Raw genomic sequence first — 27,088 nt, 5'->3', positions numbered from 1 at the left:
CGCCTATGAAAAGGACCCTATATTGGTAACAAAGCATGTGCCCTGAAGCTAATCATCTACACCTGAATTTTAATGTAGGTTTGGGAAGTCCTCTTATTTTTTTTCCAATTTAAAAAAATTATGGTAAAATATATATAACAAAGTTTATACCATTTAACCATTTTTAAGTGTACAACTCAGTGGCATAAGTACATTCACATTGTGCAGCTCGAGTCATCCACTTTGCACCTGTTTTGCATGGAAGTTTTTCTGCTCTCATTCATAAATCCTCTAGAAGGCTCTCAACCTGAAAACTGCCTTAAAGTTAATTCTAGCCTATCATGGACACTGTTGTCCCAATATATTTAAAATGAACACAAAGCCACTAGAGGGGGTGACATAAACACTGACCAAAAGGAGCTGAACAAAAATGATTCCTTTTAAATTAAACATATTTAGTTATTCTCCAAAACCATTAGACTAACAATAACACAGTTTTTCTCCATTCATATTCCATAAATATTCCATAAATATTTTTGAGCACCTATTATGGGTCAGGCACTGTTCTGCATGTTGGAGGAGACAGACAATAAACAAGGCAAGAAATAAGTGAACAGAGTAATTCCAGATCATTATCAGCACTAGTAAGAAAATAAACCCGGGGGTGTGATAAGCAGTGACTGACACTGGGGAGCTATCTTAGCTAGGAAGTTTGGGGAAGGCCTCCTGTGGAGGTGACCTGAATAAGGAGAAAGCTGGCCGGAGGAAGTGCACCGCCCCAGGGCAAAACAGGAGTCAGAGCCATTGGAGCCAAGGTGATGCCGTCTTTCTTTCTTTTCTTTTTTAAAAATAAGACCATTGGTTGCTATTTAAGACAATGGACTTAGGAGACTGAACAAACAAAAGTCAACTCGTTCATGTTTGTAAAAGAAAAAAAAGAAATGTATTTCCTTAACTTAAATTCTTAAAAGCCATCTTAACATACTTAATTATATTGCTGTAAAGGAACAGGAATTTGAAGTTCTTAACTTTACCTTTGCAAAACTGATCTCTTTTATAACACAGAGTTTGCTATCTGATTTTCCTTTGGCTAAGTATGCTTTCCCAAAGGCACCTTCCCCGATAGCCTTAATCACGTCATATTTATCCATGGTCTCCAATGCACGGAGGTTTCTGAAATGACAGCAGTGAAATTTTATTGCACACTTTTCATAAACATGAACAAAGTCAGAAAACTGATCACCAAATTGTAAGAGAACTCATTTTCCAAAAACTTGCCTTCGAATCCTGCCAATATTGAGTCAAATAATTTTCCTTGTGGCCACAGGTAACAACAAAAGTGAGACAAGAGCTCAGCGGGATCAGAGGTCGGACTTGGGCTGCAGCTCAGCTTTGATACACCATGGAGTTGCGATCTTGGGCAAGTCACTTAACTTCGCAAAACCTCACTTTCCTAATTTCTAAAATAGAAATAACAGTACCTGTTTTTGCAAGTTTGTTCTGAGAATGAAAAAATATAATACCCTCGTCTTGGCACCTCTAGGAAGCAGGAACGTCTTTTTGCTCACGTGTTTTTACAGTCGAGCCTTTCTCAGTGGGGAAGTACTGCCCCCTACAGGACATTTTGGAAACTTACGGAGGTTTTTTTTGTTTGTTTGTTTTTTTCCCTGTTCTCCGCAGAAATGGAGAGGCAAGCACCACCGCAATTTAGAAGCGGTTGGGGTCTGGGATACTAAGATTCTGCGAAGGAAGGGATGGTCCCGCATAATAAAAGGACTGTCCCGCGGCCATGCAGCCTGAGAGAGTCTCCGCACACATTTCTGTGCGGAAAAAATTGGTTTCTAATTATCTGTGACTACAACCAAACTATTTTACATCTCAATACAAAGTATATTTGCATAGTTTTAAATAACACTGAGTTTTCGAGGAATGCAACTATGTAAATCAAGATTTGACTGCACTTTGTTTTGGTCAGAACTTTGCTAGGAACTGTTTATCGTTTTGGAAAATCACTCCCCCACTGGCCACGCTGCCACCTATCAGTTGGCGGCCGTCACGATCAGGTGACTCCCTGCTACTTCAATAATATGAAAGTAGTTCTTCAGATTTAAATTATAGTAAACAGAGGCACTATGGCGTTTCGATTTGTCTGTTAAGATTCGGAATGGCAGAATGGCGTGTGGACCAGGGGGTACAAGGGCCCCACCCAAGATCTACCCAGTCAGAATCTCCAGTTAAAAGGCCTAAAATTCCCTTTGGTGCTTAATCTCCTTTGATTTGGGTTTGTCACCCTCAGCCCGGAGTCCTGGCTTCTCGAGGTGAATTCCTTGGGGGTAGTAAATGGTGTGGTCCCTTCCCCTTTACTATTACTTTGTAACGAGGGTACACCCTCAATAGCCCGTTGGCAAAACAAAAACAACAAACGGGCCAGTAATTCCCAGTGGGGTTGTTTCTGATTTGTCTTCTGCAGGTCCCGGCGGCCCAGCACTCTCCTCCGACCACCTCCTACCTCTCTGAAAGCCACTGGGCCAGGAGACCCTTGGCCAGCCGCCAGCCACCTGGTCTTTGCGTAAACAGTTACATGCTGATTTTTAAAAATTAAGCAGGCAGGTTATGTTTTTGAGTGATTTGTGTCAGTGCAGGAAGTGGGGACGATCAGGTAGGATGGGGCTGGGAACCAGCACCGCAGCCAGAGAAGGCTGGGGACACAGGAGCACCCGGTTTGGGGGCAGGCGGATGCGGAATCCGAACTCAAAGGCACCAGCGCGGGAACTGAGGGGCCGCGACGCTCCCGCCCAGGTGGTACCACAGGGTGGAAGTCCCCAGCTTTCGGGAAAAGTCCTTCTCCCTTAGGAACACTCCGTGAGGCCGCCGGCGAGTGGGCAGCCAAGCTCGCGCTGGGCGGAGAGCTGGGCGCGCCGCGCGTTGCCATGGACACCGACGCGGCCCGGGACCGAGACCGCTCCTCTGGCCCCCGCGTTTTCCCCGGCGGGGAACTGGGGCTCCACCCGTCACCCCCACACCCACCCCCAGAGCCCTGGGGGCAGCTCGGGGCACAGACTAAGGGCGCCGCCAGCAGCATACCTGCTCCGCGGGCTCCACGGGGCGAGAGCAGTGTCTCCCGTGGATCCGGGTTCCCGGGCCGCCGCGCCTCTGGGCGGGAGGGGCGGAGCCGAGCGAGGGAACGCGGGGCGGGGCGCCTGGATGAGCGGCGAGAGGTCCGGTCCACACAGTCCACCCTGAAGAGGGGTCGGGGACCGGGAAGTCTGGAGACCTGGCCGTGTCACCTCCGTTGCCTTAGGCCGGGACTCCTCTTCTGACACTGAACAAGCACTGTTCTTGTTCACCGTGTACCGGATGCTTTGCGTACATTATCTCTGTCCTTGCAACAACCTAGCAAGGTAGTCCTCTCCAAGTTTTACAAATAAGCTAGATGAGAAAGGAAGAGTTTCTTCTGCAAGTTCTCAAATAGTGTCAAGATATGGAGACTGGGATGGAATCTTCCTCTTTTGGCCACAGCTGGCGGTATCCCTTGGGGTCTTCTTACAAAACTGGCTGCTGCCCAGTGGCCTGCAAACACATCTCACCGTCTCGCCATCGCTCCCCACCCATTCCTCATTCCTACTGCACACCAAGCTGCTGTCTGAAACACTCCATTACATGTTTAAGTAGTTGAAAGGATGTAATTTCCAGCAATTATAAATACTGACACAGGTAACACATACCCAATTGAATCTAAATACCATGGCAATTTGAAACCCACCATCATCTATTTGAAAAAAAAAAAAAGCCCTTCTTTAAGAATCAGAAAATTTACATCATTCTTTTCTCTCCTTGAACTCATATCTTCATATGTTACCTAACACAAGCTTGTGTGTCAAGTGCACAGTGAGGCCAAACAAACTGAAACTTTAGAGTCGGGAGCAAACAAAGGTTTATTGCAGGGCAGAGCAAAGAGAACCACCAGCTGGTACCCAAAAAACCCTTAACTCTCAGAAGGGTTTCAGCAAAGCATTTTTAAAGGCCAGGTGAGGGAGGGGCATCCCAGGGCCTGTGGGCTCACGCATAATTCTGATTGGTTGTTGGTGATTAGCCTGGTACACAATTGATAAAACTAAAAAAATCATGAATTGATATTTATTAACTATCAAAAATAAAATTGTATTGGAAATTCAACTCTTAAAGACCTGAATGGGCTTTCCTCTTCAACCCCCTAGTTGGCTCAATTAGTATCCATCAACGAATGCTAACTTTTTGCTAGAATAAACCAAGTTCAACACTGATTCTGTCAATGAAAAATTAATCAATATTCAATCTAAGGAACAAATGAAAATTTTATTCACACTAAACTGAGGATTATAATGCCAGAGACAGTCTTTCAGAAAGCTGAGGACTGTTTCCTGGCTTAGAGGTCAAAGCACAGTTACGTAAGTTTTCAAGACAAAGGGTTATACAACAAAGTAACACTGACAGTTTACATAGTTCAACAAGGTGAGCAGAGGGTCATCATGACCCCTTATAGGATTAAGAAAGGAACGTTCTAGCCTAAGGAGTTAGCTGATGTATAATGCAGCTGCACAATGCACACCAAAAAGAGGTGGTAGTCCAAACTGCTGGAGAGAATTTTGTGTTTAAAATTTTCCTTGTCTTGCCTTAAAAATAATTTTATTTCATCAATTTTTTTGTATTTTCTTTTTGAATCTCTTGTTTTAAAGCTGTTAAGTGCTGAAAAACCCCATTCATGTAAGTAAATAAATAGGAACTGGAAGTTTTGTTAAAAGTGACCCTTAATTCTTGCCTTGTTGTATGTCAAGACTCATATAGTACTCTAGTACTAAAAATGATTTCTAATCATCCATTAGTCTCTTGAAATTTTATTAAAAGCAAAACCCTGCAAACCACCTGACTTCTGAAAAGATTTGTCATCCAATCAAGATTCATTCAGTCTCTCAGTAACTAACTATACATATTTTCAAGTTCCCTTTGTTAGTTTGGACATGTTTACACTCTGGGGTAACGCTAAGATGTATCTATTTGATACAGTATTTATGGACATTAACTACCTAGAAATATCCTTAAAACTACCCCTGCCTACCTTAACTTAAAGACAATGGTTAAAAAAAAAAAAGGAAGCTAACATAAGTAATTCTGGGAAATGTTGTTTTGACTAGAAATTGTAAGGCTAAAGACAATAGGAACAATACATAAACTCTGTACTTTAGTTGGTAAATTTGTTCCTCACAGGGGTATGGGTTAGTAATTTGGAAACTGCTTTACATGTATACCGGAACTGAACTAAGTAAGTGGATGGTGAAGTTAAGTTTCTCACTGTCAAAGAAAGAAGCCTCAGAAAAGTAAGGGGAGGAAGCTAGAATGAACCTGTGGTACTGGATCAGAGTCCAAGACATCAGTATAAACCAACCTATTCTTAGCTTAATATACATACAGACGGGGAGATACAGAAGTTGACTATAGATGCGTGTGCACACAGGATAGTAGGCATACATGTACTTCCTAACTGTCTGCTGGGAGGGCCAAGAAGTTGTGACATCTCAGTAGCCACAGTCACACCCGGTACCCAGATCCTGGTCTCTGAACCAGTGAAAGGAACCAGGGGTCCTGGGAGAAATGGCTAGTTCCGGGTCTGGGGCAGAGAAGGCACAAGATGAGCCTGTACCATCTTCCTGGAATGCCGGAAAGCAAGGACGTACTTGAAACACAAAAGGAGGAGGGCATGTCAAAGGGACACAGGTGCCAACCTGAAACCACGCCCAGTGGCCAAAGCTAGGACAATCTAAGCAACAAAACAAATGACTTAGTAGTGGATTATTCCCCGCTTCAAGAGCTGGAGCTTAATTCCTCTCCACTTGAGTGTGGGCTGGATTTAGTGACTCACGTGGAGTGAACAGAACATGGAAATGGAAAATCAGCAACTTACAGTGGAAACCTTGGCAGACACCACCTTAACCATGTGGTCAAGGTTAACACCACCAGTCGTGGCGTGTGGAGATGGCAGACCCCCGATACAATGTGACGGGAGGGCACATCACCTCTGGGCTGTTCTTCCTCCCAAACCCTCAAGATCAGGCCCCTCAGGAGACAAACATCAGACAAACCCAAATCAAGGGCCACTCTACAAAACACCTAACCAGTACTCCTCAAAAATGTCAAGGTCCTGAAAAATAAGGGAAGATGGAGAGGCTATCAGAGAGGAGACCAAGGATGACTAAATGTCTGAGTATAAATAACAAGTGGGGGGTGAGGTCTATACCACAGTTATATGTTAAGATTTTAAAAATGCCTAACTCTTTATGTATTTGATATTTCAGCAGATCTTTATTAATGATCCTACTGTGGTATCACAACTATTTCCCCTACTGTTTACTTAAGCATTGTTCCCTATCCCAGGTCAGGCTTATGCTGTTCCCACACTTGCCCCTGTGGGATCCCCTGGGAAGAGCCTGTTTCTTTAGGATAACATTCTCCTCTCACTAACGCATCATAGCATTAAATGACAAGACCCAGCATGCTGACATACCATGACACACCCACGCTGGGATCCTGTCCCCGCCCCCCCCCACGACTAGTTCCACAACACTCTATAGTTTCCGCTACTTCCTGTGTGGACTCCCATTCCTTTCTCATATACAGGACCGTCAACTTCTCATGAGATCTGAAGTTACCCCCACTCGTCCCACGGCTGATCCTCAGATCCGGGTTCTTCTGTGCCTCCTGTGAGGACATCCTATTGTGCATCCATGTAAGGACAGCTGGTAGCTGGTGAAGATCACTGAAGATCATTGATGTCTTAATGAAACACTGCACACATCATTAAGTTATAATTAAATACATTTAGATCTTTAAACCTTTAGGAGATATAAAAAGAGCTAGAAAGTAATACGCACAAATCACAACAATGCAAATAACAACATTATGGGCTGCTGTAATGGTCTGTGGTCAGCATCCCCGTGAGGTAGGCACTATTATTCTCATTTTACAGTTGAGGAAATTCAGGCTAAAAGAGGTTAAGTAATTTCCCACAATCAGACAAGCAATAAGTGGTAGCATTCAATTTCTGTTCCACCTGACCACAAAGCCTGAACCTCACACCCAGTTTTCAAACTCAGAGAAGTTCTAGATTTTTTTATAGCTTATGATACTAACCAGGAACAATTTAAAATATCCACAGTTTCTCCCTCTTCATTGTGTTTCCAAGGGGAAATATACATCCCGTGAGCTAATTACTATCTGAATGTCAGTTCCTCATGGTCAGCATCCCCTCAATGTGACTAAGGGACATTTCCAGTGCATTATCCACTGCACACTTCTTGCCAGCCAGCTCGCTGCTTCAGTTCTGATACCCAGTCAGGGCTGTCGTCTTCCTCAAAGTCCCTGTGGGGGAAAAAACAATTTGAGTATTAAGTCTCCATAATAGGGACACAGTAATTATTTGCTGATGGGTGCAGAGTAGAACACGACCATAACAATATTTACATTTTTGAAAAATGAGCTCCATAAAGCAACTGAACAGAGAAAAAACTTAGCCTTCCAAAAGATCACTTCTTTCACTATTTCTATAACTTTTTCAATATAAGACCTAGTATATTAAAAAATAGCAAGTCCAAGCAGAACGATTATAAACATACAGCTCAGTCAGGAATTCTGTGATAATACCATAACACATTACCCATGCCAGACAAAAGATCAAGATACAAATATTCATTTGTGATGCAAAGTAATATAACCAGCTCCCACTCAACCAGAACGTATTAAAGTACAATTTAAACGACATGCGCATCATGTCAACTATCTTGGTACATTGCACATACGTGTCCTCCTCATCAAGTCCAGGTTCAAGTCTCTCTAGATCCAAAATGACAGAATCGTGATCTCCATCGACATCGTCCGATGCCTCTGTTTCCTCAGACAGGGGGCCTTTCAAGAACCCTTCTGCACCTTCAGAGGAACAGTAATAGAAATTATGCTAAGTTAAGCAATATTTGCTTATTTCATGCACATTGGACTAAATTCTTCCAAAGGTATTTTGGCTCATTGAAGGCAATGCCATGCTCTGTATTTTTTGTTGTGCCCCCTCCCCGCATTACCCAGCATGAATTCTGGCGTAAACCAAGCCCAGTAAGCATCAACATGTGTATTAAATTTTTAAACAGTACTTTATGCAAAAGAAAAAATTCAGAAAATTACAATTGAAACCCTCAAATATAAGAACCCATTTTAAAGCATTGTTTTTCCTTTAACCTTTCCCATCCCCCCAAGTTTTCCCAATGTAGTGGAATAAAATTAGGGAATTAAGACCACATGCATGCTTTTAAAATTTTTTCCAGATGGTAATTACTTTCAGATTTTTGCTTACAAAGCAATAACCTAATATAAAATATGTAGGCTAAATCTTTACAAAAATTCTTTTACAATAGAGCTATGATCTATTTTTTAAATAGTGACTTTGCTAAAATGACCAAAATTTCATCAATGAATCAGAAACCTATAATCCAGGACCTATAATTGCTAAAACAAAATTCATAATCATTAATCTTCCTTAACACTGTCCACTCATGCACCTCCCTTTCCTTGGGGCTCGTAACAGTCTGCACACGGCTCTATCAGAACACAGGAAACACAGCTCTAAATTCTTTGCTTGTGTGCTGGTCTCCCAAATGATAAACTCTTTCAGGGAAATAATTACTGTTTTTATTCTTTTTTTTTTTAAATCTTAACCTAGCATATGTTAGGCGCTCAGTAAATACTGACCAAATTAACAAATACAGCTAAAACTGTTACAATAAATACAGCTGAGACTTGCCACACCATTATATGTTCTACTTGGCATAACTGATCTTAGATCTTAAACCAAGCAAGACGGCTTTAGTAACTGAATTATCAAAATTATACACACATGCACACATGCGTACACATCCTTACTGCAGTCCTTTGGTCTAGGTTCCTAAGGATAGGTTATGCTGATGAGGAGTTTGGGATTAACAGACACACACTACTCTACATAGAATAGATAAACAACAAGGACCTACTGTATAGCACAGGGAACTATATTCAACTTCTTGTAATAAGCTATAATGGAAAAGAATCTGAAAAAAAAATATATGTATGTATAACTGAATTGCTTTGGTGTACACCTAAGACTAACACTGTAAATCAACTACACTTAAAAAAAAGGTTATGCTGTGTAATTGTAATGAAAATATCTGTAGAAACAATAAAAATAATCAAATAGTAATTGTTCATCTTTTTTGAACTCTAGTCAATGCAACAGAATTCAAGTACGGAGACAAAGAAATGAAGTTCCTCGAAGTTTACTAGGATAAAGTCTGAGCTACAGAGTCACTAAAGCAGGGGTATATTTGCATGGTAAAGAACAGGCCACTTGTCAAAGTGGTCACATGATTGTTAAAACAAGTGAACAATAATCACTGTTTATCATCATTAAAATAATGAACAAACAGAAGGAATGAAACTCTATGGAAAATTAACCATGGCTTCAGACTGGAAGCTAGAAAAGATTCAAGAAAACCTAAAAATACAATGCTATGAATTATTTTCTAACTTTAAAATCAAAGGGTTTCTGGGAGGCAGGGACAGGGAATTACTATCTAATGGATACAGAGTTTACATTATGGAAGACGGGAAAAGTTCAGGAGATGAATGGTGGTGGTGGCTACATAATGTGAATGTACTTAATGCCCCTGAACTGTACACTTACAAACGGTTAACATTGAAAATTTTATGTTATGTATATTTTACCACAATTAAAAAAAAAGATCAAAGGGTTTCCACAGTTAAGGAACAGACATGCATCACCTGGTCTGTAGATGGTGTATGTTTGAAAAGCCAAGCTGAGATCAGCATTCCTAAGGATGCTCAACAAGGTTTCGGGAGCCTCTCTGAGCCACTGCTTCCGGGTGTTATTTTCACTGTACTTTATTACACAGCCACCTGGATGGGAAAAGATAAAAAATCAGTGCCAAAGAGAAAAGATTTTCAGCATATATCTTCCAGATCATATTTCACGCAAAACTAATTGTATTTTACTCTCTACCCAAATCTGTTTCCCTCGCCTGCATGAGCAGTGCTCTGACGTGGGACACCAAATATCCTTCACAGAGTGACATTAGGAAAAAAAAGAAACTCTCATTAAAAACTATTAGCGAATGTTGTATAATAAAATAATAGTATTCAACCTGACTACTAACCTCCACTGTCCTCTGCTGTTAAACTGGAGGTGAGCACGGGTGCATTTCCCAGAGCAGCAAGAGCTGTAGTGGATGCATTTTTCTCCCACTGTCGCCTGAGAGGACCTGGCGAACTGGCTTTGCTCCGAGGGATGGCTTTGTTATCTGATTTTAAAATGTAAAGAAGGATTGCTGAATATGTTTATTTATTCATCTACATCCACACGTGTATTTCTCGAGCAACACTACAGAAGCATTTCTTTTCTCTTTTAAACTCAGATCTAATAAGTGTTTTTTCAAGTCTAAGTAGTAAAGGAAATGAAAAATAATCCAAATGAAACAGTAAAGCTAATCATTAAAGTGAGCTTTTAAAAATAATATGTATATACTCAGATATTACACAATGTACAAGAATAAAGCCCCGAGAAGACTTAGGTACACACTGTATGCCACGCTTTTTGTGGTGCAGAACGCAACAATTACCATTTTTTTCCCAAGCTTTTACTAATAAACACTATTTTCTCTTTTTTTATACATAAATAAAATATTCCTGTGAGATTAAATAAATTACTGGATAAGCAAACACAGATTCACCTGTCTACTTGCTTATGACACCTCACGACCCTGTGAGGTGGAAACTGGTTATTCCATCTATATTCCCCAGCTCCTCACTTACACCATGATTAGAATTTGAATAACAACTTACCTTTCTCTTCTCTGTTTACTCTCAATGTATTTTCAATCAAGTTTGTATTAATGCTTTCTAAATCAGTGTGGCTACACTCTCCACCTGGTTCTTCCCTTTGCTTTAAAAGACATTAAAAATAAAGATAAAAGAGTGCTCGAATTGCTACAAAAAAGGTAAATGTGCAAAGACAGCTAGTTTAACTTTAAATAAAGATTAATGAATCAAACAGTAATAATCATAGACCCCCATACAGACATGTTAATTTGTAGCCATCTACATCATATATATGTGTATATTAAAAATCACATATATGTTTACATATTATACATACATATGCATGTATATTAATAGTCATACATTAATAGCCATTAATATCAATCATTTCAAATATGAAGAGGGTATATAAAAATGACAGAGATATTTGAGAGGTCTTTATAGAGGAAATGAGCAATGAAAAATTTCAGTATGATTTGCTATACTGGGCTTTTCATGCCGGAAATATCAAAATAAAATATTTTATAAAGTTGCTGTACAGATGGTCCCTAAATTACAATGGTTCGATTTACGATTTTTTGACTTCATGATGGTCTGAAAGTGATATGCATTCAGCAGAAACTGTATTTCAAATTTTGAATGTTGATGTCTTCCCAGGCTAGCGACGTATTGTATGAGCCTCTCTCGGGATGCTGGGCAGTGGCAGTGAGCAGAAGCTCCCATCAGTACTTGATCATGAGAGTGAACAGCCAATCCACTCACAACCATTCTGGACCCAGACAACCCCTCTGTTTTTCATTTTCAGTACAGCATTCAACACATTACATGAGATAGTCAACACTTTATTATAAGGAAGGCTTTATGTTAGATAATTTTGCTCAACCAGAGGCTAATGTAGGTGTTCTGAGCACGTTTAAGGTAGGCTAGGTTAAGCTAGATGTTTGGTAGGTTAGGGGCATTAAATGCATTTTCGATTTGGGGGATGGATTTTCTTTATCTTGATTGTGGTAGTGGTTCTATAACTGTAAAAATTACCAACATATATCAAAATGCATGCTAAAGATGAGTAAATTTTATTGCATACAAATTATGCCTCAATAAAGCTGGAAATAAACAGATATTACTATGCAAAGAAAAAAGTATAGGGGCAGAACATATTCCATTTGTAGGAACATAATGGGGAATGGTGTTATTTGTTTACAACCTGAGATTCATTCAAAAAATTTATAAGTTTAATTACTAGTGCATTCCATAAGCAGAATAATTTGTTCTTAGTACATCTTTTCCTGTGGGAGTTAAAATGTTGATTAAAATAATGAAGAAGCAAATTAGCAATAGGACATGAGTTATTGGGGTGGGTGTGGCAACACTGGGAAGTGGGTTGCCTGTTACTGTCCATGACTTAATTGCAGCTATGGTGTAAAAGGGCTCACAGCTGCCTAGGGCCAAACAAGACGAACAGGACCATGAATGCCAGGCTGAAAAATATCTGCTTGATTAGTGGGATAATAGGAAGGCACTAAAAGTTTTTGAATAGAAAAATGTCAAGATTAAAATAGTGATCTAAATATTACTTAGCCATAAAAAAGAAGGAAATTATTATACGGGTTATAACATGGATGAACCTTGAAAATATCATGCTAAGCAAAAGAAGCCAGACACAAAAGGGCAAATATTGCACGATTCCACTTTTTTGAAATATCTAGAATATGCAAGTTCTTAGAGACAAAAAGCAAAGTAGAAGTTGCCAGGGGCTGGGGTGGGAGTCAGGGTGGGGAGGAATGGGTGGTTATTATTTAATGGGTTTCTGTTTAGGGTGATAGGAAAGTATTGTGAATGCGATTAATGCCATTAAATTCTATGCTTAGAAATTGCTGAAGTGATACACATTTTACCACAAAAAAACAAACTATCCAAAAGCCAAGCTAAAATAAGACTTTCATAACTGTAAGCAGGGCTAAGTTTGCTCACATCTATATTGAAACCACTTGTCATCAATGATGAGCAATAAAAAAACAAATAAAATGGCTCTCAAGTGTCTCAGCTGGCAGTGCAGAGCCACAGCTACCAGTTACGTCACAGGCCCAAAGGCAAAAAACTCCTGAAGCCAGGGACTGGGCGACAGTCTTTCAAATATCTCACAGCACCTAGTGATGCCTGGTACCCAGTAGACGGTTATATAAATTTAACTTTAAAGCACTTACCACTGTGCTTGCTTCACTTTGCAAAGCAATCCTGACTCTGCTGGGGTCTGATTAAAGACAAAAGAGAAGGCAGAAAGAAAATTCATAAAGATTCCTATTGTGAGTTGCATAAAGCTTGAGAGACGCATGAAGACCAAGTTTTTAAAGTCCAAGAACAAAAAATCTTAGCCTGTATAGAGGTATCAACCTTTAATCGCCTAATTATACATACACCTCGGCTGTTAAAAGAGGCTATTTCTGCTGTTTATTCCGAACGTTAACATCTGAAAGTTAAGACACCTCTACTCACTTACGCCAACCCACTTATGCACCAAGGGGTAAGACGCTCTGCATACTCGGAATGTCCTTATCACCGTTTGCACAAGCTAGCTACCGAGTCTGCGCTTTCCCTGACAGCTATTACAGCAGGTGGAAGTCATGACTTGTAAGAACTCGGCTGCTTATTCCCTGACGAGGGCCCAGCAGCGAGCAGTCAGGCAGAACTCCAGCAACTGATCCCTTCGGTGAGGATGGCTCCTGCCAGATTTTCTGCTGGCAGAGCCCTGCCGTCCATGTTCCTTATTCAATCAGCATTTTAAACAATTGCTATTGAGCGTCGATGATGACAGGCACTGAGGATACAACAGTGACTAAATCAGACACGGTCTCTGTCCTCACATCGTTTTCATTGCTCTAGTCTCAGTCTGCAGATTAGATGGAGACGCCACCAGACACACGGTCCCGATATCCTGGCACCTCCCTGCTGGTTTCTCCCTCTCTTTTTAGAAATTGTAAAACTACATTTCCTAATCTTGAAACTTTTCTCAGAGTGTTTTTGTTGCTGTTGCCTAGCATTTTAAAACTAATTTCCCGCTACCCTGGGACGTGAACAAAAGCTACAAAATAGTATGCAAAGTAAAGTTAACACTAAAACTGCTGAAGCAAAGGTAACTGACCACCCTTTAAGTAACGGATAAAAGGCTGAGTTACAAGACTGAAGAGTTTACATCACTAGAAGGGTTTACATTCTTACAAAAATACCATTTAAAATTTAACTTTAAGAAAACAGTACAGTTTAGAAATGTTTCTCTTGTAGTATATAACACTAAGATAATAGGTGCCAAACAACTGAGGTTTTACATGTCCTTACCCCTTCTCTCTGATTCTGGTCGTATCTACTATTTCAATTCCATTTCTAGAGATAGAAGGCCTAAGTCATTGATGAGAAATGAAAAGGAACAAAGATAGCTTTGAAAAAATTAAGAGATGACAACTGCCAAAGAAATAATAAATTACATAGGTAATCTGCTCAGGATTGACTATAAATGTATAGAAATTTTGTGTAGCTATTATGTAGACAGTTCACAACTTTTGAAAAGGCTCTGCTTTTAAAAATTTGCTTATAGCATGGTTCTTTGGAAACCTGGGGATACAATTTCCTATAAGACGAACATTACGTTTTCATGGTTAGATTCCTAGGCTAGCCCACAGAAGCCTTCCAACCTGAGTAAATACGGTTCTAACAATGAAACAGAGAATAATCTTTACATCACTAAAATCTTCACACTAGGCTTTTTCTGATCCCTGGCAAAACAAATGTATAAATCAGTACAGAATTATGTCTGAAGGAACAAGAAGAAAATTTTGATTTGAGGAGTATCTCTGGAAATCATCTCTAATAACTTGAAAATTCTACTTTCTTTTTTGTTATACTACATTTTAAAAGAACACTTCACCAAAAATAAGCTTTCCAAAATTCTTACCCTTTTTTCTTGGTGTACTATGCTTAGATTTTTTGGTTTCTTCTAGTATCTGTTCACCATATTCTGTGATGATCTGAAAATTTAAAGCAGAGAATTTAAAGATTTGAAATACACTTTTCTTTAGACATTGCCATAAGGTCATTTAATTAACATTCTTTCCCACAATCATATTTAAAGTTTTAAAGCGAAAGGGCCATTTTGAAAAATTCAAGTAATTTAGACAGACAAAGAGACATTTATATACATCCAGAAAAAGATGTGGAGGGGATAATGCAAACTATACCCATGACTATATTTGGGGGAATAGCTCCGTGGAAGGGAGGAGGGAAAGGAAGCTTTAACTTTTTATTTTTTTGTATGTCTGCATCATGTGAAGTTTTATAGGCACGTATAACACGTAGTTGTGTTTCAAAGATAACTAACACTTGAAAACTGTTCACAGTCAACCCCACATGCATCATACGTACCTCTGGGGGCAAGCATTTCTCGATGCGCCGAGCTAAAGAGCCTCTGGAGAGAAGCGTTGTGGCCGAGGGGCGATGTGAGGGATTCTTTTTAAACATCTGCTTGATTAGATACTGAAGCTCACAGCAATAATGGGAGGGCAGTGGGCTCAGGGACCCCTGACATATTTTGAGGATAAGACTCTTCCAACTATTTGCCTGAAACTGAAAAGGAAACCTGAACTGTAAAAGCAGATACAAGGAAAGAGAATGGAAATAAGGAAACACCAGTGGAACTGAATTGATATGAATTATTTTAATTTTAGAAATTTTTCTTCCTAGAGGCGTTGTTGAGGTACTGTTCTAAAATGTTACGGTTCTTCAGGAGAAAGGTAAACTTCAATAGTAAAAGATGTCCCCACCTAGAGGAACTCTTAGCATCAATGCTTGATTTGGGTACTTTATGACTCAAATCAATGTTTTTGCAGATACACATTTTTAATATATTTTAAAAATCACATAGGGCTTTTTAAAAAGTCAAATGAGACTAAGGCTTATATTAAGTGTAACATCTCTTTGCTTTCCTCCTCCGCAGAAATCCCCAGGCCTGCTCCCTGATAATACGCACTTTAGGCTTTTCCCATTTTAAACTTCTACTGCAAAACCTTTTTCACCTCTTATGTCATCAAAGTAGTTATTAAAATTTGGCAAGTAATAGAGTGGGATAGAAAGTGACATACCAGAATGACATTTAAAAAGTTTTCATTGTATAATAAACATACTGGAATTAACATCAGGTGTCAGCCTTGGTTAATATTTATGTAAGAGCATGATGGCATTCTGCCTTGGAGGTGCCCTACCCTATTAATATATAAAAGATATGAGAAAGGAAAAATCAACACGTAAGTAAGGAAAAAAGCACATAACCAAGGGAAAATTCAGGAAATGAAAAATAAGGTTGAATCTCCTTTACCTCAGGTTTTTTTTAACCATTATACTGAGTTTCTGCATTTCCTAAAGGTTTGAGAACTGCTTTTGCCTTTTTTAAAACAGACAAGAGAACAGATCCAGTGCCAAATACTCAGGGCACTGTACTCCTTAATACTTATTCTTGTTGCAACAAATAAGAACATGTATATGAACATTTATAAAAAAAAGACAAAATCAGGGAATATAATCACAAAAAAGGTACTGAAATTTAAAAAATAATTTTGCTTGTACACAACAGTAGTTCTCCACTTGGGCTACACAGTAGAATCAGCTGTTTTAAAAACATTAACGTCCCAGGAAAGAGCATAGTGTTGTGGGTCAATTATACTTCAAAAGCAAATAAATTCATAGAATGGGAGATCAGATTTGTGGTTATCAGAGGCGGAAGTTTGGGGAAGGGGGAACTGGATAAAGGCAGGCAAAACGTACAAACTTCTAGTTATAAGATAAATAAGTACTAGGGATGTAACATACAATATGATAAATATAATTAAAACTGCTGTACATTATATATGAAAGTTGTTAAGAGAGTAAATCCCAAGAATTCTCATCACAAGGGAAACATGTTTTTTCTTTTTCTCTTGTTTTGCATCTCTGAGATGATGGAGATTCACTAAACATCATTGTGATAACCATTTCATGATGCATGTAAGTGAAATCATTATGTTGTACACCTTAAATGTATACAGTGCTGTATGTCAATTATGTCTCAATACAACTGGAAGGACAAAATTTAAAAAAAAAAGAATGCTCCCAATGAATACAAATTAAATGGAAAAACAGAAACAAAAACCAAAACCACTAGTGTCCAGGACACCTTCTGAGATTTTAAATCAATGAGTCTGGCGTGGGCCTAGGCATCAGCATTTTTAAAAGTTGCCCAGGTTGTTCTAATTACTCAGCTGACGTTATAAGCCACTTATATTCAGAGGAGCTGACCTCTCATTCATGGAGCATGCCTTCCCTTTGAGTTCCTTCATCTAGTGGTGAAGGATTCTTCTCAGTCACTCACTCTCGTGAGCTCTGCATGCTCTCAAGCACGTCTGTAAAAACACTCGGTAGAGCCAAGTTTTTTAATCCATGCCCAAAGAACAGAATTTAATTCTACGCCAAGCTAATACTTAATAGGGATCAGCGCTGTGATTGTTAGTTCTGTGTAATAAACAAGGAGGGCAAATGATTTAACCTCTTTTTAAAATATCTTAGAAAAATACGTAGCATAAAGAAGCAAAGTCTATTTTCTCGTGATACTTTAGTTAGAGAAGAAACTCGCAGAAGTGAAATCTAACTGCAACAAGATAAATGCGGTACAGCCACTCTGGAAGGCAGTCTGGTGGTTCCTCAAAAAGCTAAATGTGCAATTACCATGTGGCCCAGCAATGTCACTCCAAGGTATGTTCCCCTAAAACTGAAAACAGGGATCCTAACAGATACTTGTACATGCATGTTCACAGCAGCAAAAGGTGGAAACAACCCAACTGTCATCAACAGATGATGGATAAATAAAAAGTGGTATAAACATACAATGGAAAATTATATAGTCATAAAAAGGGATGCTACAACACAGATGAACACTGAAAACACTATGCTATGTGAAATAAGCTAGACAAAAAAGGAAAAATATGGTATAATTTCACTTGTATGAAATATCTAGAATATGCAAATACATAGAAATTGAAAGTAGATTAAAAGTTACCAGTGGCCCAAGGGAGAGAGGGATACGAAGTTATGAATGGGTACAGAGTTTCTATTTCAGGTGATGGAAAAGTTTTGCAAATAGTAGTGATGGCTGTATAATATTGTGAAGTAATAAATGCCACTGAACTGTACATTTAAAACTGGTTAAAATGGCAAATTTTATGTTACATATATGTCACCAAACTAAAAGAAGTTAAGGATACCCACAAAAAAAGGAAAGAAGGGAGGGAGGGTGGGTGGGAGAAAGGAAGGAAGGCAAGCTAAGTATAGAACTACAAATACTGCATCATGGAAATATCCTATTAGGATATGCTACAGTAGTGGTTCAAGGCAAAGATGACAGCAGTGGAAACATGAAAATCTTATAACGGAGGGAGTGTATAGCTCAGTGGTAGAGCGCATGCTTAGCAGGCATGAGGTCCTGGGTTCAATCCCTGGTACCTCCAATCAATCAATCAATCAAATGATAAACCTAATTACCTTCCCACCCCACCCCTAAAAAAGAAAAAATTTCAATTCGCAATATTAAAAAACAGGAAGAAAATATTATAATGAATTCATCGTAGGGGAGCAAACTGCCAGCTGGAGTCCGGCACATTACTTAGGACTTGGCCCCACACGACCTCTCCCATTTTGCATGCCATACTTACTGGATGTTTAAGGGTACAGAGTTCATAGAGGATGCATCCCAAGGACCAGATGTCACTGGAAGCATAAAGAAGCAATGAAATGACGGATAGGTTATGAGTTATCATACTAAAATATATGTATTTTATAACACAAAAATTTTTTAAAAAATCACTCGACCTTTAATAAGGATAGATATCACAAATAATTCCCAGCTGTTGAAATAAAATATATGGCAACCTGGGTCTAAACCTTAGATGCTGACTAACAGTAACATTCACAAGAGAACGCTGCTCCCCAGCTCTGCTCCCGCACATCTGGGTGATGCAGGTATCACTTCGGTAGTTCTCGCTGCAAGAGCGGGTATTCGTGGACTCAGGTGACCACAGCTGGAAGAAGGACTTTAGGGGTCACCCCGTGCAGCTTCTGTCCAGACCATCTGGGCACAACATCAGGCCTCTGCTCGCACCTCCTGAAGGACAGCCCTCTGTGCCCCCGCTGGATGGCTCTAAGGGAGAGCGTTCTTATTCTTCCACAAAACAGCTCTTTAAAAATCAGTATAGAGTTCACCCACCCTTCTTCATACTAAGCCCCTCCAGGTTCCTCCGTCATTCTCACCACCTACTTGTCATCCTCCAGACATTTTCCACATGATATTCTTTTTATTTTAACCAGGATTTTTATCAACTGTTTCCCCCAACTTTTAATTTTTTAAACTTTGAAACCTACAGAAAAGTTATAAATGCCCACATGCTCCTTCCTAGGCCCCCTGTCATTAACACCACGTTCACCTGCTGTTCCCCTCTTCCATCTGGATCTGAACCTCTTGAAAAAAAAGGTGGCAGACATCAAACACTTCACCCCGATGCACATCAGTATGTATCTCCTAAGAGCAAGGACACGCTCCCTCATGAACACAACACCATTATCACATCCAAGAAAGTTAACCTTAATTCAACACTACTATCTAAAATTTGGTCCAACCTCAGATTTCCCCAGTTGTCCCAGGAAGTCCCTTTATAGCAGTTTTGTCTCCAATTCAGTCAATTTTACTCTTCAAGGAGACTATTCAGCCTGGATTTTCATACCCTTTTCAGAAAGCAATTTGGCAGAAGGTAACAAGAACCTTTAGGTGTTCCTGCTTCTAGGAATTTATGCCAAGAATGTGCCAGACAACAATGACATGTTTATGCATAAGAGGCATTACTAATCACAGCACTGTTTAGGACACTGACAACTGGAAACATGTCATAAGGCCAACAACAGAGGAATGTTAAATAAACTTCAGAAGAGTCACGTAGTAAACTATTATGCGACCATTAACAATAATTATGAAGAGTTTAGATATGGCGTGAAATGGATATGATATAATACAAAGTGAAAAAAGCAACATACTAAATTTAATATACAGTATATTATCTAAGTTTAGTGGAAAAAGTGAATGGATGAGGAAGAAAACCCAAAATATTATTAGTCATTGTGTAAAAATGGGTGATGTCCATTTCACTTCTTGTGTATCTCTATATTTCCAATCTCTCCTACCCACCCTCTCCATCAGTAGGTGGGCATATATTACATTCAGAAAAAACTTATGTTTTCAATCATAAGGACTTCATACCATTTTCTCATAATCAATGAGAAGTGCTTATTACCTGGTCCTATAAATGTTAACTCAATGACATAATCCAGTGGTTCCCAAATTTTACTGCACGTTGGAATCACTTGGTAATCCTGGAAAATTACTGATGTCTGCTTCCCATGCCAGACATTTGGATTTAACTGGTATGGCTACAACCTGTGCTTTGGGATTTTTAAAAGTGGGAGCAGCAAAGTTTGAGAAGCAGTAATATAATTCATATTGTTCCCAGAAATGACTAGCCTTTCTTTCAGCATTTACATGTAGCTCCTCTTAGCTCTGATCAAAACAGCTGGAAAATTATGACTTTCATCTAGAAGCCTGGGAGTTTAAATTCTACACTGCTTTGAGATATATTTTTTTAAAAATAAAATTTCATCCATTGGCTACAATGCCTGTCACCAAACAGCCACCCTTGTACCAACTAAGTCATCACTTACCTTTTATTGTTGTAAGGCATGTTTTCCCAAATTTCTGGGGGCACATAATAAGGTGTTCCCACGTATGTACAAGCAAACGCCATGGGACTAAAATCACAAAAAGGCAGAGAATGATTACAGGGCATTTCTGAATAATGGATATTTTTATTACTGTCACTACTATAGACTAGACATACATACTTGGAAAGAAGTCGGGCAGATCCAAAATCACCCAGTTTTACTTTTCCATTTTGGGTGAGGAAGACATTCTGCATGAAAAAAAAGAAAACCTCAAATTACATCCTCCATCATTCAAACACAAGGCAGAGATCTCTGGGAGAAGCTGTCTTTCAGAGCCTGCTGATGATGGAGATGAGGAGTAGAAATACTGACAGCCAAGTCTCCGAATGAACACAAAAAAGACAAGATACCGTCTTGACAGCTACACATCCCCTTGCTTGGGAATTCAGGATGTCTGTTTAGAAATCTAACAAGCGAGCTTCAGACTGTATCAGCACACCCTGATCGACCAGGAAAACTGTATCAGGGTAACTCCACATGGCAGGTCCTAGTCTCAACCATTTTCCATCTGAGCACACGTGGTCTCAGTAAGAAGTCACTTAGAGAGCCTGGAACACATTAACATATACTACTAAAGAGATTAAATAACCCTTTCTCAGGTAGTACTTTATTTGGCCAGTACAAATAATTACATAGACAAATATTCCTAAACTAAATAAAGATGCCCCCAACAGAAACAGAATAACACAGAAAAAAGACTGAATAAAATAGTTTGGGTTTGTTGTTTTTTTTTTTCAGGTCCAAAATGTATTTCATTTACCTTGGACTTGATATCTCTGTGTAACACACGTTTCTTGTGAATGTGATTTACTCCAAGGCACATTTGTGTAAACCAGTTAAGTATCTGTGAGAAAGAAAGCACATGAATCTGTAAGAATGCCGTAAATGGGTCAGGGTAACCCCAAATTCTCAAGAATCATCTCTCAGCCTTGGTTGACCTGGGTTTTCCATAATACAAGTATAGAACTGCTAAAAGTTACATACTTCAACTAAGATTCAGTGATGCCTGGAGAAATTCTGAAAAGCTGTGAACTCCATTATCATTATCTTATGTGTGATCCAAAGAGCAATTTATTTTAATAAAACTCCCACTATATTTTTCTTATATTCAACCAAATAAAAGAATTTCTTAAATGCAGATATAAAAGTAGTTCACTACTTAGAAATGAATATGCTATAACTTTTTATACTGTAATCATTACATCAGATTTTCATTTACTTTTCCAGACTATTCATATGTTAAAAGATTTCATTACATTATCAACAATCTTTTGAGGTCAGCATTTCAGCTTACAAATCCCCAGTCAATAGTACCCAAATTTCCAGGTGCCCACAATTAAATGTCAAACTGACCCTTTTTAATCCCTTTTTTGCTGTGAAGATTCATCTATTTTAAGCAAAACTGACCTCCTACTATGGAATCCAGGTTCTTAACAACACAACTTCTAAATGAAAAATACTTATACCAATATACTTTCATAACATGTTATACCCTATATCACACTAAGCCCCAGTAAAGTTGTCTATGTAATATTTTCCTTAGTCAATTCATTCCATTAATATTTAATATGTAACTTTCCATTAAAAAGGCAGTAAGCATATTAAGGGAATATGCTAAATTTTAGAAGGAAAAAGACTGAGAATAGGTACTCCCAAAAAACAGAACTGCAGGCTTCATTCTTCAGATGATCTAGAAATGCAAAAAAAATCCACCTGGCTTCTAACATTTCAATTCGAAAAAATAAAAATTTAAAATATATCTAGTACAAAATATGAATAAACACAATTTTGAATTTCTTCTAAACATGAAAGTTTTATTTCTAGATATTTTATAAACTTATGTCTATTTTACTTCCTAAAAACATCGCAGGCAGCCACATTGTAACGACACACGCAGCAATAGGATGGATGCAGAAATTAGTCATTTCTAACTAGGGTGTCACGTAATCATGTAAAATCACATACAGATTTTATGAGAAAAGGTGCTTCTAAACATTGAGGGAAACTAGGTGTGTCAGTCTCTCACCATATCTTCAGGAAACAACTTTCCTTTCTGATGTTTAATCTTCTGCATTAGGTCTCCTCCATCACAATATTCCATTACAATATACAGATGTCCTTCAGCTGAAATAAATGGAAGCCTCCTTAAGAAAGCCATAGTGGCCATGAATCAAATTGAGAAATGCTTATATTGGGGGAAATTCATATTTACCTTCAAATGATTCTTTAAAGGCAACAATATTGGGGTGTTTCATCTTGGCTAACAGAACAGCCTCCTTCCTAGAATTGTGTGTATCAGAGGGAGACTAGAAAAAGATTTTAAATAAGGTAAATGTAAAACTTCATTTAAGAATAGATAGGTTTACCACATGATAGTATTTTGTACGTTTCACTGCTAGACGCAGTTCTGTAGCACTGCGCTTTGACCCAATTTAAGTCGATCAAACGCCATGAGAAAACACGTGGGGAATTTCCCAACTATCGTTACACATATTTTGCAGGCTTAATCTGACCTCTTATGTCTTTACAAGCACAGAATGTAAACGAGTTTTAACAGCAGCCTAAGCGTATCCTAACTTGTGGAAACAGCATGCATCAACAATGGCAGATCCTTAAAGAAAAACTAGGGATTTCATGTTTTTACTGTCTGCATCACTTTATCAGTCCACTGGTGCCTTACACCAGCAAGGATAGACAAAGACTATATGCAAAGTAAGTTTCCAAAACTGCTTATCCCCTAATTTACTCTATGAGGATAAAATCCTGAATGACTTCTCTTACAATTAAGAAACTGCAACTGATGATGTCCTACCACAAGGGGTCTCAGAGCAGCAGCAGCAGCACCAACTGGGAACTTGTTAAAAATGCAAATTCACGGGCCCACCCGGACCTACTCAACCAGGCAGTCTCAGCAATCTGTTAGAACACGCCCTCCAGGTGATTCTGATGCCCACTCAAGTCTGAGAACCACTACACAAGGTCAAGAATGCAATGGGAAAATAAAAATACTCATTCTGAGAATTTTATTAAAGTGTATTTTAAAAAAAATGATCCAAACACTATTAAGCAGCCTTCATAGCATGGTTCTTCCATATGACAACTACAAGGGTCACATAGTGAGTGATACGTCATATAGGTCACACAGTGATGAATACAGCTGACTCTTGAACAAGGTTAGGGGAACCGACTCCACGCAGTTAAAATTCTGAGCACAATGCATAGTCAGCCCTCCGCACATGCGGTTCCTCCGTATCCAAGGTTCTGCATCCACGGGTTCAACCAGCCTCGGGTCGTGTAGCACTGCAGTATTCACTACTGAACAAAATCTGAGTCTAAGTGGACTCGAAGCAGTTCAAACCTGTGTTGTTCAAGGGTCAACTGTACAGACAAATCAGCACCTATAAATTAAGAAAACCGACAAACTAATCCACAGAATAGGTTCCTTGATACCGAAGGTTAGCGTTTTAGGTCTTGAGCTAGCTGTTGTTAGGTTTATGTTCCTTTTTTTCATCAATATTGCACCTGAGTTGCTTTTGGGCATCTTCCCTACACCCTTAGGTATGCAAAATTGGAAATTATTACAAATTATTCACATTAAGATAAAATAAATAGCAATCACCACCCAAATCTTGATTATTCTTGTTAATTATGTCTTAAGAATCACAAAAGATGTATCAAGACCTTGCAAAGATCTTTATTATATGAATAAATCCATGAAACCTTTGGCACAAAGGACCACATTAACGCTCAAGAATTTATTTTCCCCTACAAATTACATGTACACGCTCAACAAGAGCTAACTGCTTTAGCAGTCACCTTGGGAAGCCTTATTTCTTTCATGGCAAACATCCGATTACTGCTTTCCTGATGAACCAAAAGGGCTCTGCCGAAGGAGCCTTCCCCGATCACTCTCAGGACTGTGTAGCCGTCCATACTGGGGCCCCCTGCTGCAGTCACCACCGGCTCTCCCAAACTATATTCAAAAACAGAAACAGCTGAGCATTACATTTATTTTCAAAGGACAGAATGAATTCAAAGTAGCTCTAACCACCATGATAGGACAACTTATTCCTTTATTCATTCAACAGGTAGACACTGAGCACCCATGCCAGGTTTTATAACCTGGAACAAATCTCTCACGGCCCAGCCACATGCACAGTCCAAAGCAGATGGGACCACAGACCTAAACAAATGCAGGGGGGCAAGTCTTCCAGGAAGAGTCATGCTGGTAGATGGCAGGAGTATCCTGGGGAATTAGGAAGGTGATTTTTTTTTAATATTAGAGGATTCACTGTATTTATATTACTCTGTGTTGCTTTTTTTTTTTCATTTTTTTAAATTAAAGTATAGTCAGTTTACAATGCTGTGTCAATTTCCAGTGTACAGGAAGGTCTTATTTAAGCTGAAGCCTGAAGGAAGAATGGACGTTGACCAGGCAGAGAGGACAGAAGAGTGTCAGAAGCAGAGGGAATCACATATTTAGGAGCAAAAGGAGGGGGGTATAGCTCAGTGGTACAGTGCATGCCTAGCAAGCACAAGATCCTGGGTTCAGTCCCCAGTACCTCTGTTTAAAAAAATAAAAAACAAATAAATAAACCTAAAATTACCTCCCATTGAAAAAAAAAAGAGCAAAAGAGAATGTATTCAAGAAATTGGAAGAGGACTGTAACAGGCTGGTAAGGCAGGCAGGGCCTTGTCTGAGAGCCATCATTAAGCCAAGTTCCAGTTGTTGGATTTTACCCTCAGGATAATTAAAGGGTTGTCTTGGAAGAGTTTCAACCAAGAGAGTAGATTTACATATTAGAAAAATCACTCATTCTGTCTGTAGAGCAATGTCCCAGACAGGGGAGAGGGGAGGCAGACCAGTGTAGGACTCCTACAACAGAAAAGGCAGGAAAATGATGGAATGGAATCAGGTGGTGGCAATGGGAAAAGAAAATGGAAGGGAAACATAGAAAGAATTGGCAAGATTTTTGGTGATAGATTTATGGGAGAAGTGCAGGGAGGAGGGGACAAGGCAGACTCAGGTTTCTGGCATAAACTGGGTGAATACTGATACCAAAAGGAAAGGCATGATGGTTGTGTGTGTGGTTTTCGGTTTGATTTTTGGGCGTGGGGTGGGGAAAGGCGTGGGGAAGGGAGACAAGCACTCCTTTGGGGACACGCTGAGTTGGAGGTGCCTGGGACTAAGAAGAGATGTTAAACAGAGTCTTCGAACTTCTGTCTCCCTTCTGTATTTCCCGGATGAAGCAGCTCTCTGGACTGCTTAATACATTACAGAGAATGAATATAAGTAAAGTTCCTGACACTCAGGGGGCCCTGAGTAAACGGCTGCTATTATTACTATCAAAACCTTAGAACTAGGTGAAGCTTTTTTTTCATTACAGAAAAACACTGGAATTAATTACTTGGTTTTCACAAAGCTTACTTGTGTCTTATGTGTGTCTTATGTTCATAAAAATCACACCACAAAGAATTATGCGGTCCACAGAGCATGGCAGGTAAAGCAAAAACTCACAAGCCCAAACCTACAGTCTAGTGACCTATAAAACTTCGTTTGTATTCCTGTTTATCTAGAATTACCAGAAAACTCTAGAAATAATTTCTCCATATAACCAAACCAGATACAAGGTCTTCAAAAAGCACTCTTTTCCAGGACAGGTAGGTCTATCATTAGATTCAGGGATCTGAAAGAAAAAAGTTGTTTGCCGCTATTCTAACTGACCCCTGGTACTATTACACGATTTGACAAGGAGGCTTAGTTTTCCCATATTTTTATTCTTTTTTTACTTCAGGTCTTTAGTCTATGAATGGACAGTCACTGATAAAGAAGAGCAACCACTGACTTTCTTTAGCTGAAAACCACATTTGGCCCTTTCTGCCCACATCTGCCCCTGTTACTCAGTATTACACCCATAAGCTCAAAAGACCCGTGTATACTCTGAATGTGACAAAAGCGTCCCTTCGCAGGCCTATACCATCAAAAACTAATAAAGTGATTTGCAAATGCAAATTCAGGATGCAGCTCAGAAGGCGCGCGCGCCCGCCCGCGCGCGATGCCTGCATGACGGGAATACCCGATCCCCACTCTCCCAACTAGGGGAGAAGCAGCTCTGCCTCGCAGCCCCAGCGCCCCCGTTCCCCCCGAGCCCGCGGCGGGCGGCTGCGGGAGCGCCACCCAGGCCCGGGTCCGCGAGCGCCGCAGCGGGTCCTGCTCGCCCCTACCCCGCGTGGCGTCGCCCCTGCCCGCGGGGACCGCTCACCGGCTTCCCTCGCGACCCGAAGCCGCTGCTCCGCCGCCGAGGCCGGCGCGCTTCCGCGGGGCGGGCCGGCGGGTCGTCTCTTGGGTTGCCGGCGAAGTTAGCCTGCCAGATATGGCGGG

General features: G+C 39.7%; 2 protein-coding genes across 6 annotated transcripts in view; both read right to left on the bottom strand.

Moving 5' to 3' along the window:
- Positions 1-3,149, bottom strand: part of NEK5 (NIMA related kinase 5) — a 46,123-nt gene extending 42,974 nt beyond the window's left edge. For both annotated transcript variants that reach the window (XM_074378112.1, XM_045514079.2), the window contains exons 1-2: positions 3,064-3,149; positions 1,014-1,152 (exon numbers count right to left, since the gene is read on the bottom strand). In XM_074378112.1, the coding sequence (XP_074234213.1) occupies positions 1,014-1,130 (117 nt within the window). In that variant the 5' untranslated portion in view covers positions 1,131-1,152; positions 3,064-3,149. The remainder of the gene's footprint in view (positions 1-1,013; positions 1,153-3,063) is intronic.
- Positions 3,150-3,903: 754 nt separating this feature from the next.
- On the bottom strand, positions 3,904-27,088 carry NEK3 (NIMA related kinase 3). 4 transcript variants are annotated; one of them, XM_074378110.1, is made up of 18 exons: positions 26,970-27,022; positions 26,290-26,393; positions 24,890-24,952; positions 24,523-24,679; positions 22,919-23,012; positions 22,733-22,830; positions 21,467-21,550; positions 20,827-20,894; positions 20,647-20,733; positions 18,594-18,648; positions 15,280-15,480; positions 14,813-14,885; positions 13,071-13,117; positions 10,891-10,990; positions 10,206-10,349; positions 9,814-9,948; positions 7,809-7,935; positions 3,904-7,371 (listed from the first exon to the last, which is right to left on the bottom strand). In XM_074378110.1, the coding sequence occupies exons 3-18, from the start codon at positions 24,928-24,930 to the stop codon at positions 7,290-7,292; spliced, it is 1,593 nt and encodes a 530-aa protein (XP_074234211.1). In that variant the 5' UTR covers positions 24,931-24,952; positions 26,290-26,393; positions 26,970-27,022; the 3' UTR covers positions 3,904-7,289. The 4 variants fall into 4 exon arrangements, with proteins under 4 accessions (XP_074234211.1, XP_074234212.1, XP_074234209.1 ...); XM_074378111.1 differs by lacking the exon at positions 24,890-24,952; XM_074378108.1 differs by lacking the exons at positions 24,890-24,952; positions 26,290-26,393 and having other exon boundaries at positions 26,970-27,088.

This window comes from Camelus bactrianus, chromosome 14, assembly GCF_048773025.1.
Source record: "Camelus bactrianus isolate YW-2024 breed Bactrian camel chromosome 14, ASM4877302v1, whole genome shotgun sequence".
In the NCBI taxonomy this organism is placed as follows: Eukaryota; Metazoa; Chordata; class Mammalia; order Artiodactyla; family Camelidae; genus Camelus; species Camelus bactrianus.
This window is presented reverse-complemented; position numbering and strand designations above follow the sequence as displayed.

Bases quoted from the DNA above. Each gene is read 5' to 3' on its own strand.
- NEK3 (XM_074378110.1), bottom strand. From the start codon at position 24,930: ATGACTCTTCCTGGAAGACTTGCCCCCCTGCATTTGTTTAG. The intron at 10,991-13,070 runs GTAAGTGCTTTA...TGTCTTTTAAAG, and splicing joins AAAGTGAAGCAAGCACAGTG to CAAAGGGAAGAACCAGGTGG. The intron at 7,936-9,813 runs GTGATGCATGTC...GTTCCTCTGAAG, and splicing joins ATACACCATCTACAGACCAG to GTGCAGAAGGGTTCTTGAAA.